The sequence below is a fragment of the Rattus rattus genome, chromosome 17 (genome assembly GCF_011064425.1).
Source record: "Rattus rattus isolate New Zealand chromosome 17, Rrattus_CSIRO_v1, whole genome shotgun sequence".
Taxonomy (NCBI): domain Eukaryota; kingdom Metazoa; phylum Chordata; class Mammalia; order Rodentia; family Muridae; genus Rattus; species Rattus rattus.
The window spans coordinates 42,512,395-42,527,968 of NC_046170.1; the positions used below are offsets into that span (position 1 = coordinate 42,512,395).

At 52.4% G+C, this 15,574-nt stretch overlaps 1 protein-coding gene across 3 annotated transcripts in view; it reads right to left on the bottom strand.

The window, feature by feature from the left end:
* Positions 1 to 1,783: 1,783 nt before the first annotated feature.
* Ankrd11 (ankyrin repeat domain 11) overlaps positions 1,784 to 15,574 on the bottom strand; it is a 153,222-nt gene continuing 139,431 nt past the window's right edge. For all 3 annotated transcript variants that reach the window (XM_032887525.1, XM_032887524.1, XM_032887526.1), the window contains 6 exons: positions 15,310 to 15,457; positions 8,364 to 14,869; positions 6,323 to 6,421; positions 6,111 to 6,254; positions 4,301 to 4,393; positions 1,784 to 2,810 (listed from right to left, as the gene is read on the bottom strand). In XM_032887525.1, the coding sequence (XP_032743416.1) occupies positions 2,625 to 2,810; positions 4,301 to 4,393; positions 6,111 to 6,254; positions 6,323 to 6,421; positions 8,364 to 14,869; positions 15,310 to 15,457 (7,176 nt within the window). In that variant the 3' untranslated portion in view covers positions 1,784 to 2,624. The remainder of the gene's footprint in view (positions 2,811 to 4,300; positions 4,394 to 6,110; positions 6,255 to 6,322; positions 6,422 to 8,363; positions 14,870 to 15,309; positions 15,458 to 15,574) is intronic.

A 15,574-nucleotide genomic window follows, 5' to 3' on the forward strand; every position in this document is an offset into this window, starting at 1 on the left:
CTCCTCAGTTGCTTCCTTGTGCGAGCAGAGAGACTGTGGATCTCATGAGCCGTGTGTGGTTCGTTCTGACGGACGAGAAGTCTCAACAGCTCACCTCTGTTGAGATCTGGAACATTATTCTGGAGATACCTGATCTTAAATCTTAACCATTTTCTGTCAAACTAATATTCCTTACTTTGTCTTCTCTGAATTCACTTGCTCTTGTTTTGGGCTTTTGTAAAGGAGATCGCACCGACAGTTATTTTAGCCTCCTGTACTGTACTCCAGTGTTTGTGACTAACTTTCTGGTGTCTCATGAAACTGAAAAAAATGCCAACTTGCAATTTCCATCCCTAAATAACAAGAGGTGCCCGAAACATGATTGTGGCTCAGAAACCCAGTCATTTCCAGTTCTAGGACCAGACCACCACCATGGCCAGGTGCAGAGCTCACTCCTGTTTTAAGCGTCACACGAATCCAGCACAGTTGCTTGGGATATGGGTCTTACTTTGTTTGTCAGTTGGGAGGACCTTGCCGTGTGTAGGGACAGGCAGGCAGCATGTCTCACACTGTGGTCAGACATGTTGTCAGGCCGGCCTCCACAGGAGAACTTGAGCAGCCCCGAGGCAGGGAGACCCTGCTGTGTGACAGCTCCTGAGGTGGAAGGAGTGCAAATAAAATAAGTCCTAGTGTGTGCAGCACTTGCCCTGCCTCCTGCTGCCCCTCGGGGCCAGAGTTCTCACTCTCCTCTCTCTCCACTCCGCCTTCCCTGTCCTAAGACAGACAGTGGTTTCTTTAGGAAAGGTGAAAATTACTTGTAGAGAACTCCTTTGGTCCTCCAGGGCAAAGCCCTCATGGGGCTCCAAATGCCACCTGGAAGGAAATCCCTGGATGGGACTTTGTCCTTAGGCCAGCCTAGGACCCAGTGGGTCTAACCCAAGCTCAAGAGCCATCTGAACAGGAGAGAAGCTGCTCCCGGGTTTCCTCTGAGAACTGCCACCCATTTACAAGTGTAGGAGAGTCCCTACCAATGGTCCACCTTTCCTTTTCCTCTCTCCCATTCCCTATCCTAGCCTGGCATTGTGTGTGTGTGTGTGTGTGTGTGTGTGTGTGTGAGTATGTGTGTGTGTGTGTGAGTATGTGTGTGTGTGTGTGTGTGTGTGTGTGTGCACCTGCAGCATCTGCCTCAGGGCTCTGATGTGCACGAGGTCCTTACCTCTCTATTAGACCTCAGGTACTCCTTGCATGAAGTTGAGCTTCTCGGGCCGGCAGTCTTAGTTTCAGGGACTGCAGGCTACAGTCAGCACACATGGACTCAGCGTGTCAGGCGGACAGTAGGATGTGCCCCTATAAATACTCTGTCTTTAACGCAGGCTCTGACATCTACAGCGCAAACTGTAAAGCTTTGGACAGAGAGAGGGCTGGAGTACTGGTGATCTGCCATTGTGGGCTGAGATGCCTGGAAATAATGGAAAATGGACTTCAAAGCCATGTCTCACCACAACAGTGGCCAGAGGCAGACGGGGCAGCCCAGTCACAGAGCTGCTGGCATCTTTACACCGCCAGGCCAGGTCATGCTCAAGGCCGTGGAGGCTCTGGGCGGGTGTCTGACCTTTTGTCACAGACTGAGGGGCCTCTGCTCCAGCCTTGCCCCTCTACCTGGAATCCAAAATGAATGGTGCACTTAGAGCCTAGGATTCCGGGTGCTTTGACATGGACGTCAGTTAGCGCGCCGCCTGCCTGCCCGCCCTCCTGCCCACCCGCCCGTAAAAGAGACCCTGCTACCTGAAGGGACAGTGCCATGTACAAAGAACATTTTAATTAATTTATTTATTTCTTTACACATAACTGAAAGTGATGTTACAGTACATAAGTTATTTACAACTGTGCAGTAATGTGTTGCAAAATAAATTATCTAGAAGGCAGCAAAAGTACATTGTGAATGTATATAAAACTGTACAGGTTTGCGGATACACTCTATAGGATTATTGGCTCTGTAGTGTTTCAAGTTACGTTCTCAGAAAGAGAAACAAAATGCCCAAGATTAAAGGAAAAATATACAAACCGCGTGGATTTGACTCCATTAAAAACACTATCGGAGAGTCCTGGCTGCGTCCCTGTGTCCAGGCAGGCAGCAGCCGGACCCTTGCCGGCACCAGTGTCCAAGCCTGTCCCGGGGACCAGGGCGGGACAGCACTTTCCTGCCTCTCTGACCTGGAGGTCACTGCTTATGCGAGGTGGATGCCTTAGTCTATCTTCCATTAGTTGATCAGAATGGAACGAGGAATTAAAAAAAGAAAAGAAAGAAAAAACCACACTCTGTTCTGCGACTCCTCAAGTGCCCTGTCATCAGCTGAAGAGAACCCAGAGGGCGTGACTGAGACAGAGCCACCCTGTCTGTGGCCATGGTCTCCTTGTCCCAAGCTCTGCAGTGTCCAGGCCCCGTGCTCCCCACGGCGACTGGATAAAGAGATGCATTCGACTTCACCGGCATCTGGAGGGGGAGACATGGCCAGGCCAGGTGCAGTCTCTGGGCTCCTCCCACTTGATGGACGCGGTGCTCCCTCCTCCGCTGCCGGGACTCATCGGCAGCACTGGGCGACCTATGTGGCCCTTGTTTGTGTCCTGTGACCTTCATCTGGGTGTCATGCTGGCAACAGTACGAAGTCATCGTTGACGTCAACCATGGGCACGTAGAAGGATGGCACCTCATTTACACACAGGGACTTGTGCCCAGCAGGGTCCAGCTCCTGGGCCTTCAGCTGCCACTCCATCCTCTGCACGGCATTGAGGGCTGCAGCTTCATGTTGCTGCCGCATCAGCAAACATGTCTGCGGAACACACAAGGTGAGAGGGATCACCAAACCCTGGCTTCCACCACTGCCTTCAGGCTTCACCACAGGATTGTAAACCCACCCTGGTTCTCAGCTCAGAATCTGGTTCATACCCTGATGAGGCCCAGATCCTCCTGGAGTCAGATGTGTGCAGACAGGGCTAGAGACCTGCGTCCAGCAGATGGCCCTCCCCCATGCTGACGGTCATACTGGAGGTCTGACCCCCTAACTGCTCTGCGAACTGCTCCGTCTCCTACAACTCACTTGGGGGCTGTAGTTCTGCTTTCACTGGTGTGGATAGTTTCTTCACAGGAGCAATGGCATGTAAAAGTGTGCACGGGGACTTGGATGGAGTGGGACCAAATGAATCATTTTAAACATGGCCCAGAGTTCACCCAGCTCAGAGTTAGCTGCTGTTCTGCAGCTGATCCTGAGGTAATGAAGGACTGTTGTGGGTATCCGGTAGGCTAGACTATCCTAATGAACACATCGCTCATATCAATCCATAAGTTTTGAATGACTAAAGTCATTTAATTGCTAGGCGAGGTGCATGATTTAGGAGATTCAATCCTGTGAACCTACTACCAGTGTCAGTTTCCCACAGGGAGACAGAGCCTCCTCCAACCTAGTCTTCTGAACGAAGAACCCCATTCACCTTTTGGTTCTAAAAAGAAACACTGAGGATCTTTTCCCCCTAAGATTTGGCCATTTTATCTCCTTCTAGAATTCTCTTCAAAGAAATTTTAGGACTGTTTTCTTTGCTATCAGATACGGTCAAATCTGAGTATGTCTCTGTCTCCTAACCAACATCACGCATACCCTCACCTGGGATGAGGTGTGGCCTAGAGGGGACGTTTAGATGGAGTAAGAGAATGGAGCAGGAGCTCATGAGAAAACGGAAAATCACCTCTTTGTGAGCCCTGCTTCTGACAAGCCTCAGGTCTAAGCACAAGGGGTTCTGATTCTCCCCAGGTCTTCTCAGCATCTCTGAATAGACGAACCTCTATGCAATGCTAATGCTGACTAGCCAGCTAACTCTGACGTCTTACTGTCTACAATATGTAGTTGATGACAGCAGTCAGGAGATTCTGGGTTGACTTCCCTGCATGAGAAGAGCAACATTTACGGGTAAACCGCATACAAGAGAGACATGAACTTCTTTTCTCATCTGTGAGTGGCCCTGTGGAGTCTAATGCTACCCTATTCTGCCTTGAGTAGCTGTAGGTGGTGATGTGCGTCCTTGTTGATCTACCTTTCCCGTCCTCTGTGTACTGCACTAGCCAATCCTTCAAGTATAGAAGGTAGGCTGGGACCTCTTAGGAAGGCTCAGGCTGGGTCCTGCCAAGAGCTGCTCCCTACACCTGGACAGAAGGGAAGACCTTAAGATCTCTCTCTCCCTGAGAGCAGCAGTAGTGTGGGAACCTCCAAAGCACTCTCCTGTCGGGGGCGCAGCCCCACAAGCACGAGTACCTGGCACGATCACTCACCTTCATGCGGTCATACTTGTCGTCTACGTCCTGCAGCCAGGAGATGAACTGGCGGGCATTGAAGCGGTCTCGTACAGACTTGTTTTCATCCCCCTGTGGGATCAATAGGGATGTTCACAAAAGCTTTTTAAGCCATGTGGGTGAGACCTTTGATGGCTCAGTCCTTTGTCCATCAAAGGACACAATACATGCTTCAATTGCCCTTGAGTATTCCTAGGTACTGGTGGCCACAGACTGGGGCAGGTGGCATTTTGCATGACTCCATGGTAAGCCACTTTCCTATGCATAGAATGTGGCCTCCTAAGAAGGGAGCAACGTTGTGTGCTAATGTATTCCTTTTTAGAAGCTCAAGGCAATTTTTCTGCTTGAAAAAGCACAACTGAGACCTCTAAGGTGGAAACTGAGGCTCTCCCTCTGTGTGGAGTCTGAGGCTTGAGGGGACCCTCGCTTCACTTTCATCACACATACACAGCCTTGTCTGTTCTGTTACACAGGAACCAAGTTTTATGTTGCGTCACAAAGGGGAAGGAAGAACTTGGAGCTGGATGGATGCAGGGAAACAGACTGCTCTGAAATGGCCGGCTGACCTGCCTGAGTGCTAGGGAGCAAGGCAAGTTAAAAAGTTCTGCAATCGTCGGCCCATGGCCCAAGTGTGGCCCGCATCCAGTATGTACCAGCAAGAGGATGCAGGCGGGCATCTCTCAGTTTCAAACTCAGCAAACTGTTTGAAATGCACAGGGATTTGTATTTAAGCAAAATCTTCAAACACTCAATTATCTGCTTTGCCATGCTGGTACACGTCCGTATAATCCAGCACTTAGGAGAGGGAGTTTAAGGTTGGCCCGGGTCACATGAGATTACCTGTTGTTCACCTGTGCAGAAGGGGGAACGTGTGTGTCCCTTCCCCACATACGGGAATGTTAATGGACTGAAGAGATTTTAATCTAAGTGTATTCAATTATGCTGTACATGGCAATGGCCCCTAGAGCTCCTGTTTTAAGGAGGACAGACATATCACCAAGGTCTCAACAGCCAGGAGAAAGAGGTTACAAGCGGCCATGCTGAACAGGAAGGGACATAGTCCAGGAGTAAGTCTAACTTCTATGAGATTTCTACAGAGGACAGAGAAAATAGTGTTCAAAGAATGTGACAGCCAGTGTGTGACAAGACCCACCTCAGACACCCACAGCTGGGCAGAGTCGAGGAGACTTGGGGTCTGAAATGATGCAGAGCAGGAAGAAGTGACAAAATGCTAAAAGGCTTCTGGGAGTTTCCTTAGGGAGATGGCGGGACTGTGCTCAGTGTCAGGTTGGGGCAGGAAATGCAGTTATGGCACTGAAACGTGTACTGCTCTGGCGTCATATCATCAGGCCGAGTGCTTCTAGGCCCTGCGACTCCAACTGCCTCAATAAAGCCAATCTCCAAACACAATGAAGCTGAGGAGCTCTGTAGGCCTCTGCAGCCTTGCAGGAACACTTGGTCTTGTGGCCCCCATGTCTTGATGCTACAATTATCATTGACCCATCACTGTCACTAACATAGCAGCTCTGGTCACCTGTACCTGAAGATGGGGCTGACATCACCCCTGCAGCTGGGGAGGAGGAGGATGCTACTCGCCCTACCTGTATGCACAGTTGCCTCAGAGACTGTGGAAGGCTTGAGGACCTTGTCCATGACATTCCTATGCCTTCTGAGGCAACCTGGGGCTAGATCCCCACAGCTATGAGCAGGGCAAAAAGGCTCGGGTACATGGGACGAGTCTTGGGAGGAAAGGTGAAAGCTGACACTTCCCCCTGGTAGTGTTACTGACCTGGCTCTCCAGAGGCATGTTGTAGACCTCGGAGTCCAGCAGCATTGTGCATGCACTGAATGGCACTGCCTGATTGGCAATGGTCCTGGCTGCCCGGCAATGAACCCGAAGAATCTCTTGCTCACAGGACACAATCAGCTTCTCCTGAAGGAGGAGAGGAACATGTAAGCTGAAGATTCTTATTCGCAGACCCCACCCACGGCTCCACTTACCCTCTCGATGCTGTGCTGCAGACGCAGCTTACCCCGCACAGCCTCTTGTTGCTTGAACAGCTCCTTCAGGGGCTCTGCTAGAGAGGGAGGGGGTGCAATCTGCAAATATAAAGGGAGAGGGGTAAGCCACAATCAGAGTATAAAAGATGTGGACATGTTACAGCCTAGCACCCTACACCCAGAAGCTTGTTGAGAGGTACCAGACGGTTATCTGGAAGCCCCATCAGCAGGGAAGGCACAGAGCATCTGGGGTCAGGTGCACACACCTATGCCAAAGGAGCACTGCAGGATGTGGGAATCCTGACAGTGAACAGGGTGCGTGCAACGGAGTCCTCAACCAAAGCTGGGTGTCTTGGGGGTGGGGGTAGGGGTAGTATGGGAAGGGCTAGACAACCACATTGAAGCAATGAGTAGAGCCTACCCTTATCCCGATGACCCTATGGAGTGTCTCACAAGGTGAGTAAATAACCAATGAGGCAGAATAGATGTCTGTGGTGCCTAGAAGTCAGGTTACTATGGAGTCAGACTTGTAAGGCAGATACAGAGGTAGGCTAACTTGTGTACAGGACCCCAGGCAAGCAAATTCTGTTGTCTCTGATCACCAGACATCAGAGGGGGAGCGTGCACTGGTGGTGGCAGGTCAGGGCAGCACATGCAGTTCCCTGTGAGCCAGGAAAGGGACGCTTAGAAGTGACAACACACACAGACTAGACCTTTCTGTGCTACACAGGGAACTCCATCATCAGACGTGCTGGGCAGCAAGCAATGCTACAGGGTAGCGGTGGCAGGCAAGGCCCATCTGAGAGGGTGGAGTGTAGCCTCAGTCTCCTCACTAACGTATGGTGCGCTAACGTATGGAGGCCTGGAGAGCAGCCACTCCCACTAAGTACTTGACAAGAAGACTCGTGCCCACACAGTAGGGGCCATCAAGATGGCCCAGACCCACGTGGTGGAAAGGGGAAATCCAGCTCCTAGTAGCTGTCCTGGCTTCCCTGTGTGTGCTGTGGCATGCACGCACATACACAACAAAACCGGGGCAGGGAGTGAGTGACCTTAAGGTTTCAGCTAAATGTCCAAAATGTCCGCCTATCTTCCAGTATTAAGTTTCCGGTGGGGCCTGGAGACGAGCCATCTTCAAGGCAGACCAGGCAGGGTACTTGTCACTTATAATCCTCCAGGAAAGTACTCTGCTGTGGGAGGAATCTGCGTGCAGCTCCTGTGGCTTCCGACCTAGTGAGGCTAAGCCTGAGTCTTGCCTGCTTCACTCAAGGGTGTGTAGTGGGGAGGCACAAGGAGCACAGACGGGGCTCCTTTTCTTTTGGACCCTCATACCACCCTGTTTCAGTAACCAAACTTACCTCCAGCTGTGACCTACTTGTACTGGTTAACCAGGGTGAACCCACCAAAACAAGCCCCATCCTCACTAGGGTTTCCCCGTGTGCGCAGTTTCTGCCTAGGCAGGGGCCAGCATGGTCATTCGCTTGTGCCCACTCAGACAACCCCTGACACTTTAGCATAATGAGTCTCTCCAAGTCAGGAAGGAACAAACAGGTACAAAAGCCAGCTGTGTAGAAAAGGAAGTTGATGGTAGCGAGGCAAAGGGGGACTCCTGAAATAGGACAGCAGTATGTGTGGCCCGTCCGTTCTGAGGTGCTAAGGAGAGGTCAGAGGAAGGTCTTTGTATGGTTAAGTGTGATGTGCCACGGTAGGACCCCCACTGACGGGATTGAGGACAGCAGCCACTGAGGTCTTAAAATGCCAGTGAAGGAGTAGAGGCTTCAGGATGGCAGTGACACCCAAGAACCATGGCAAGTAAAGGTGGGAATGGAGAGGGAAACAAGGCAGCTGAAAGATGAGAAAAAGAGGCCACAGGAAAAGGAAAGGGGCCATTAGGGATGGGGTTGGAGGTGGATGTGTACAATGAAGAGCTGGATGGAGGAACTGACCCTCACACAGGACAAGAATGCCAGTACCTCTCCTGACCACAAAGCTCTCCGCCCTGCTGCTTGGTGCTTGTGGATACAGATCCCAGGGCACTCACCACAGGGATGTGCAGCTTGCTGAGGGGCTTGCCGTCCAGGAGGTAGGACCCCGTGTAGGTGACATACTCAGCATAGCACTGGGGGGCCTGTGGAGTGATGCAGCAGAGGATCTTCCGTTTCTCTTCGATCTTCTTTCTGATCTGAAGGTACTCAAAGTATGGGTTGGACCTGTCGCTGTGGTAGGGCTCAATGGCGTCCAGTTTAATTGCATCCACGATGGCTGCCAGCGTCTGCTGAATAACCTCGCGGGTCTGCTGTGTGGATGTGTTCAGCTGCTGCTGCAGCTGCTGACCAGACCGCTGGAAGCGCCGCTTGCGGGGGTGCTGGGCCTGGGCGTCCTCCTCCTCAGGGGCACGGCCCTTGGCTCTAGAGGCTGGGGCAGGCATTGGGTCCTTCTCTGTTGCGGGTATGCCCTGCTTGCTCTGGCTGGCCAGCATCTGGGCACGGTTCCTGGTCATCCGCTGAGGAACTTCTTCCACCTTGGGGGCCTTGGGGGCTTCGGATGTTGGTTTGGGCTCTGGGTCTGTAGCTTCTGGCTGAATGTTGCCTGGGGGCCCTTCAACAGCAGCCACAACACAGGCGGCCTCTGCACTGTTGGGTGCCTGTGCCAAGCCATCTGTGGTGGGTCCATCAGGGGCACAGCAGGGAGCAGCAGAAGGATCTTCAGCTTCAGCGTCTTCATCACCACCTCCCGCGGGATGCTGCTGTTCGGGGGGACTGGGTGCTGGCACCAAATTGGAGATCGAGGCTTCAGGGGCACTGTCATCTGCCAGGACTTCTGTTTCTGCTGCAGCTTCTAGAACCACATCCAGCTTTGTCTCCTCTGAGGGCTCGGGCTCTGTGGAGAGCTGAGGGGAAGCTTCCTGAGGAGGTGGGGCTGGTGGTTCCTCAGTTGTGGAGGCAGGGACATCCCCTCCACTGAGAACCCCTGTGGGGCCTGGAGGGCTCTCTACTGGAGGGGCAGGACTGGCCTCTGCAGTTTCTGCCTCAACATCTGAAGCATCTTTGGCCTGGAGAGGAAGCTCTGGCAGTGAGAAGGGCCCCAGGTCGAGGTCGTCCTCAGGGCTGGTAAAGGCCTCATGCCATGATACTGGTTCCACCTGGCTGAGGGCAGATATGCTATGACTGCTGTCTAGGAAGCTGCTCTCCAGGGGTCCCAGAGCCTCTACCTGAGCCACAGTAGTAACACTTGTAGGTTCAGGGGCTGTGTCCAGGGGTGCATCTGGGTGTGGCTTGCAGTTGCTGAAAAATGACTCCAGCCTAGTAGGGGCAGTGTAAGGAGCAGCCCCTTCTGCAGCAGAGATGGCCACTGGAATTGCTCCTGTCCCACCATCTTTGACTTCTTCCAGGGCTGGCTCAGGGGCTGGCAAGGGGTAAGATCCCGGAGAGACGGGGTATGTGGGCTCTGCAGCACTGAAGGGTCCTGGGGTGGTGGAATGGAGGGGTTCTCCAGGGCAGAAATGTTTTGGGGATTCTGCAAACCTCTGTGGAGACTTTAGCATAAGCTCAGAGCCCACAGGCCAGCTGACAGGGGTTTCAGAGGCACTAGCAATGAGGGAGGAGGGAAGGGACTGCTCAGCAGCACTGTGCGTCCACTCGACGGGCTCCTCGGTGATGACCGTGTTGAAGGGGCCCTCATCCAGGGGCTCCAGATAGCTGGGCTCTGGGGGAAGGATGGCAGCTGTGGCTTGCTGGTCCTCTGTGGCATCCAGAGGTAGGCCCAGATCTGGGGGCAGGGCCCCTTCAATGGCTGGGGTCAACAGTTCACCTCTAGGGGAAGGGGAAGACTTTGGTGGTAGGTTGGAGAAGACGCTGTCTGGGGGCGGTGTGGCACTGACCACAGCGGTCGGTGGACAGTGCAGGGTGTCTACCTTGGGCGAGGGGATGCCGTAGTCTGGGGAGTAGTACTCAGGGGACAGGCAGGCAAACTTTTCTGCAGGAACGGGGGGCAGAGGAGCCTTTTCTTCCAGCAAGTGCTGAACTGGGGAATCAAAACTCGAGGCTGCAGGGACACTCTGCTGCCTGAACAGCTTGTCCCCAACACTGAATTCCTCTTCGGGTGTCCTTCTGATATCCACAGATATCGAGCGATAAAGGTTTGTGGAGATAGGCCTTGTGGGAGTCTGGCCTGCATTTTCTGCAACCACACTGGAAGCCACAGAGAACCTGTCAAAAAAGGGTGGAGAGCAGGCGCTGGTGGAAGTGGTGGAGACGGGCATCGAGTGCTGGGAGTCAGTGCAGTCGAAGACCAGGTCAGGGTAATCATCAGCACTGCATGATGGGGTTCTGGGTGTGTGCATCACCTCTTCATAGCTGGGGCATGACACTACTGAGGTGGGCGTGGGCACCCCAGTGGGTCGGCCCTGCTCAGTGCGGGGTGAAGCAGGCAGAACCTCCTTCAAGGGTTGTGCAGCCAACCAGTCTTTGGACTCTGTGCCTGGTCCAGAATGTGGCTTGCCTTCACCAGTGGGCAGCACGGGAGCCGGCTCCTTGACCTTCTTGTCCAGCCCCAGAGCTTTCTTGGAAGGGAAGTCTAGGCTCTTCTTGCGCCCATCATCCGTGGGCTTCTTCTCTTTGAGCTTGGGGTCTCCAGACCTGTGCCGCATCTTCTCCATCTGCTTCATGCGCTCCTTGTGCCGCTTGTGCCGCTCCTCGATCTCAAGGTCTTTCTGGGACAGCATCCTCTCAAAGCTGGTCATCATGAGGTCGCCATCTCCCAGGAGCTTCTCGCGGGGCCTGCTGTCCTTCTTGTTTGAGTCTCGGGATGGCAGAGGCTTGTCGTTGCCGTTGCTCATCTTCACGGAATCGCCCTTTTCTCGCTCTGTGTTCTCCTTGAACTTCTCCTTCAGCTTGGCCTCGCTGAGCTTCAGGCTTTCCTCTCTGGACTTCTCCTTAAAGGAGTTGGGAGGGTTGTCCTTGTCTTTGGCTGCAGGCTTTGGCTCATCCTTGTGATGTCTCAGGAACCCGTCTATATGCTTGTCCCTGTGTTTCTCCTTTTCTTCCCTCCATTTCTCCCTATGTTTCTCTCTCTTCTTCTTTTCTTTCAGGATGCTGATGGTACTTGACCCATACGGCTTTAACTCCTTCTCTATTTTCTTGGCAGGTTCTCTCTCAGAATCGTTTCTGTCTTTCTTTTCTGAGAACAGTTCTATAGCCTTATCTAGGTCCTCTTCCGTGTCAGCTTTTGTTGTGTAGGAACCCCCAAAAGCCTCTGCATCCGCGAAGTCCTTCTCGTACTGGCTGGCGTCCTTCCTGCCACCACCGCCGCCGTCCTTGTAGTCTTCGCCCTTCTCTTTCTTGTCAGCCTTCTCCTTCTTAGCTCTCTCACGCTCATGGCTTTTCTTAGAGGAAGATGAGGAATGCCTGTGCCTCTCCCTCTCCCTCTCCCTCAGTTTCTCTGAGAGGCAAGTGCTCTCCCTGGCCTTGTCCTCTGCTGGGGGCTCAGAGAAGGACACTTCCAGGAGCGTGCTCAGGCTGGGTTCCTGGCCATGGTCAGCAAAACTGTCAGAGGAGACCTCACTGATCTTGTCATTGGAGTCCTCCCGGTAGTCATGCAAGGCCTCTTCCTCCAGCTTCTCCAGCAGGCTCTTCTCCACATCAGGGCCTCGGGAAGACTTTCTCTCTCGGGAATGGTCCTTCTCTGGCTTCTCCTTGTGTTTACTCTTTGCCTTGTCTTCAACAAAGTGCTTCTTTTCTACCTTTTCAGGGAGTTTCTGTTTATTCTTCTTTTCTGGGGCAGAGTCAACAGAGGCTCTGTCTTTCCTGTCCTTGTATTTCTCTGCACACTCTTTATCTTTCTTTTCTTTGTGCTTCTCAAAGATCTTTTCCTTCTTGTCCTTTCCCCCTTCCGCAGCTCCTCTGTCCTTCTTCTTTTCCTTGGGCTCTTTGTCCCTTGGCTTTTCTGTGTGCTGCCTGTCGGAGGAGGACTTCCTGTGCCTATCTGAGGGGTGTTCTCTTCCATCTTCCTTCTCCTGCAGGCTCTCCGCTCGCTGGGTGTCACCGGTCTCTCCAGCCTTGAAGCTGCTGGCCACACACTCCTCTTTCTCATCCTCGCTCTCATCGGTGAATATGTCTGCGATGTACCAGCTCTTCTCCTTTCCCTTCCGGTCGTCCTTTCTCTCTGAGAAGTCTTCTGAGATGAGGCTGGAGAACGCCTTCTCTTTCTTCTCTCTCAGTTGGTCAAAGGGGGTTTTCCTGTCTTTGCTGTGTGTGTCTTTATGCTTTTCCTTGCCGTCTTTCTTCTCTTTAAAGCATTTTTCAAATTCTTTGTCTTTCTGACACTTCTCGAGGATAGACTTCTCGTTTCTCTCCCTCTCACTGGACTTATCTTTGTATTTCTCTGTCCTGCCCTTTTCCTTCCTCTCCTTTTCTAGGGCATCCTTTTTCTCTTTTTCCCGTGCTGCATGGGGTCGTTCCCAGGGCTCCAGGGTCTTGGTGAAGTCACAGTCTGACTTGTCCTTGAAGGTGCTATCACAGCCACACTCCTTTAGGTCCTCCCTATGCACCTCTTCAGACCGAATCCGCCCATCCCTCCGCTCCCGGGAGCCCTCTAGGGTGTCCCTCCTGTCCCGGCCCCCTTCTGCAGACTCCCGCCTTTTCTTGTCCTTCTCAGAGAGGTAGCTGGGGAAGCTTCTCTGCTTTTCTGTGTGGTCTCTCCTCTTCTCAGCATTCCTGTCTACACAGTCCCTGTCTCTCTTTCGGAAGAAAGAGTCTCTGAAATCTCGCTTCTCCCGGGTCTTGTTGTCACGCTTCTTCTCCTTACTGTCTTCTTTGACGGTTTCCAGGATAAGTTTGGCCACCGAGTCACTCTTGATGTCTCTGTAGTCTGTCACCGAGTCCCAGCTATCCTCTCCTTTGAAATCAAAAGAGGAGTCTGACAGGTCAGAAAACCACCTCTCTTGCTGGTCATCAGAGAGGCTGAACTTGGTGTCCTCGTGGTCCAGAAACTGGCTTTTGTTACAGTAGTCGTCAAAAGCAGCGTCGTCCCTACACAGCTTTTCCTTCTTGAGCTTCTCTTTGTCCTCTCTGAAGGCCTTCTCCTTCTCCTTGGAGACCTCCTTCATGTCGTTCTTCTTTTCTAGCTTGGACAGTCGATCTTTGGACTTTTTCTTCCTTTCTTCTTTGTACAATCTTAATTTCTCTTCCTTAGGAGACTTCTCCTTTGTGGATCTCTCCCTCTCTGTTTTACTGGGACGGTCTCTTTCCTCTCGGAAAGCTCTGCTGGCGTCTTTGCTGACGTCCTTCATTCTCTTGAGGGCTTTCTCATCCTTAAAGAGCCACTCTTTATCCTCCGACTTCGTCTTACTGAGTTTGTCTCTGTCGTGTTTCAGCACTTTCAACTTATTTTCAGTGGAGACGTCGTTCTCGAGGAGGATGGCCTTATCGGGCTTTTGCTTGGAGTCCTCATATTCATATGTAAAGCTTTTCAGTTTAAGTTCTTGGCTGACAGAACATGGTCCTTTCTCCTTGTTTTTGTGTTTGTGTTTCGTTTTGTGTTTTTTGACTACCTTCCCTTCCTTGTCCAGCTTGGGGACAGCCCCATCTGTACAGGGGTGGAAGGTGCTTCTCTTCTCTGGCATGCTCTGCAGACTACCCCTTTTACGGTGCTCCTGCTTCCTCCTTGTAGGCTTCAGAGATTCCACACTGGAGCCCTCGGAGGAGCAGTCAGACTCACTGGTCAGTCCCGTCCTTGAGGAGTCTGACAAAGAACTCACCTCAGACCAGGCTGGAGAAGAAATGGCTTTCCAATTGTCAGTGCGCCAGTGCTTAGTGTGCTGGTCGGTGTGGCCAGAGCTGTGTTTCTGGGCCACAGCACTACCATGAGACGAGGTGGAGGAGGCAGACAGTGAGCTGAACAGGGAAGGGTCCTTCAGCACCAGCGGGGACCCCTTGAGGCAGCCTGAGCTCCCAACAGAGTCCCCGTCATCCTCCTCACTCTCTGAGGACTCGCTTTCTGACCCAGAGGAACAGAACTTGTCACTCCTCTTTCCAAACCGAACTTCCTTCCCTTTTGTTTCTTTCTTTCGCTTCTTTTTCAATTTATTTTTTTCTTTTTGCTGCCTAGAACTAGAAGACTCTCGTGCCTTACTACTAGGTAGCATTGTGTGTGCTGACAGCCTCAGTTTCTCTCCAGCCCCTATGGAGGCACTCACGTCCTCCTCGTCTGATGTGTCTGACAAGATGCGATGGGCCGCCTTCTTTGGTGCGAGCGTGTTGTTTTTGGAGTAACTCCTCACTTCCATTTTGGGTATGGAGATGAAGCTGTTGGACTTGGCTTCCCTCCTATAGTCTTTCTTCAGCAAGTGCTTGTCATCCACCGGGGGGACCCTGTCTTGCTCGTCATCCTCGTCAAACTCGTACTCGTCCTTGACAGGGGTCACAGTTTTCTGGGGCTCTGGGTTCTTAGCCTTAAGCTTGAGGCCTTTCTCAAACTCAGAGTCTGTGTTATTGCCATCGACGGAGCTGGAAGGTGCAAAGGATGGGGCATCCTCTTCTTCAGAGCTCTCTGTTGGGAACAGGAAGGGAGATGTCAGGCAGGCCAGCACCATTTCCCTACCGTCAGTTAAGGACGCTCTGCACCTGTGCTGGGAACAGGCCTCCCCCAGGCATGGGTGCCCAGGAGGGGAAGCCGGACGGCTCTGCTTCTCAAGAAGCACTTTACTTTAGTCACATCTGAGGCCAATCACAGGCAGAAGGAACCCACAGGGCTTTGTGAGAGACAAGGCTGGTATCTCAGCAGACAGAGTACAGGCATCTTGGCAGTGAGGTACCCTGGCAGAACTCCTGTATCTGGAAGTTCCTGAAGGCGCCAGCCACCTGAGGAGGCTTGTAGACCCTGTGTTGCAATCTGCAGGGGAATACCATATGTAGACACTGCATGGTGCTCCCTCACCAGGCAGTACGGAGCCCCGCCCGCCCACTGCATGGTCTGCGGGCCTGGCTTACCAGTAGAGCTTTCCTCACTGGAAGTGTATGTGCCTTTGCCTAACAGGAGATTCACCATCGTTGGGGAATTGGCTACTTTCAACGGTGTCTCGCCTTTTCTGTTGCTTTGCTGAGGATTTCCGCCATATCGTAACAACAACTTCACCACCTACAAAACATCAATGATGGCATTAATAGACTATTTGAGAACTACTGTTACCCTGCCATGCCTGTAGCAGGCCATGGCTCATCCTAACCCCTGTTGTGGGGCTGCTGTCTTCTTTTG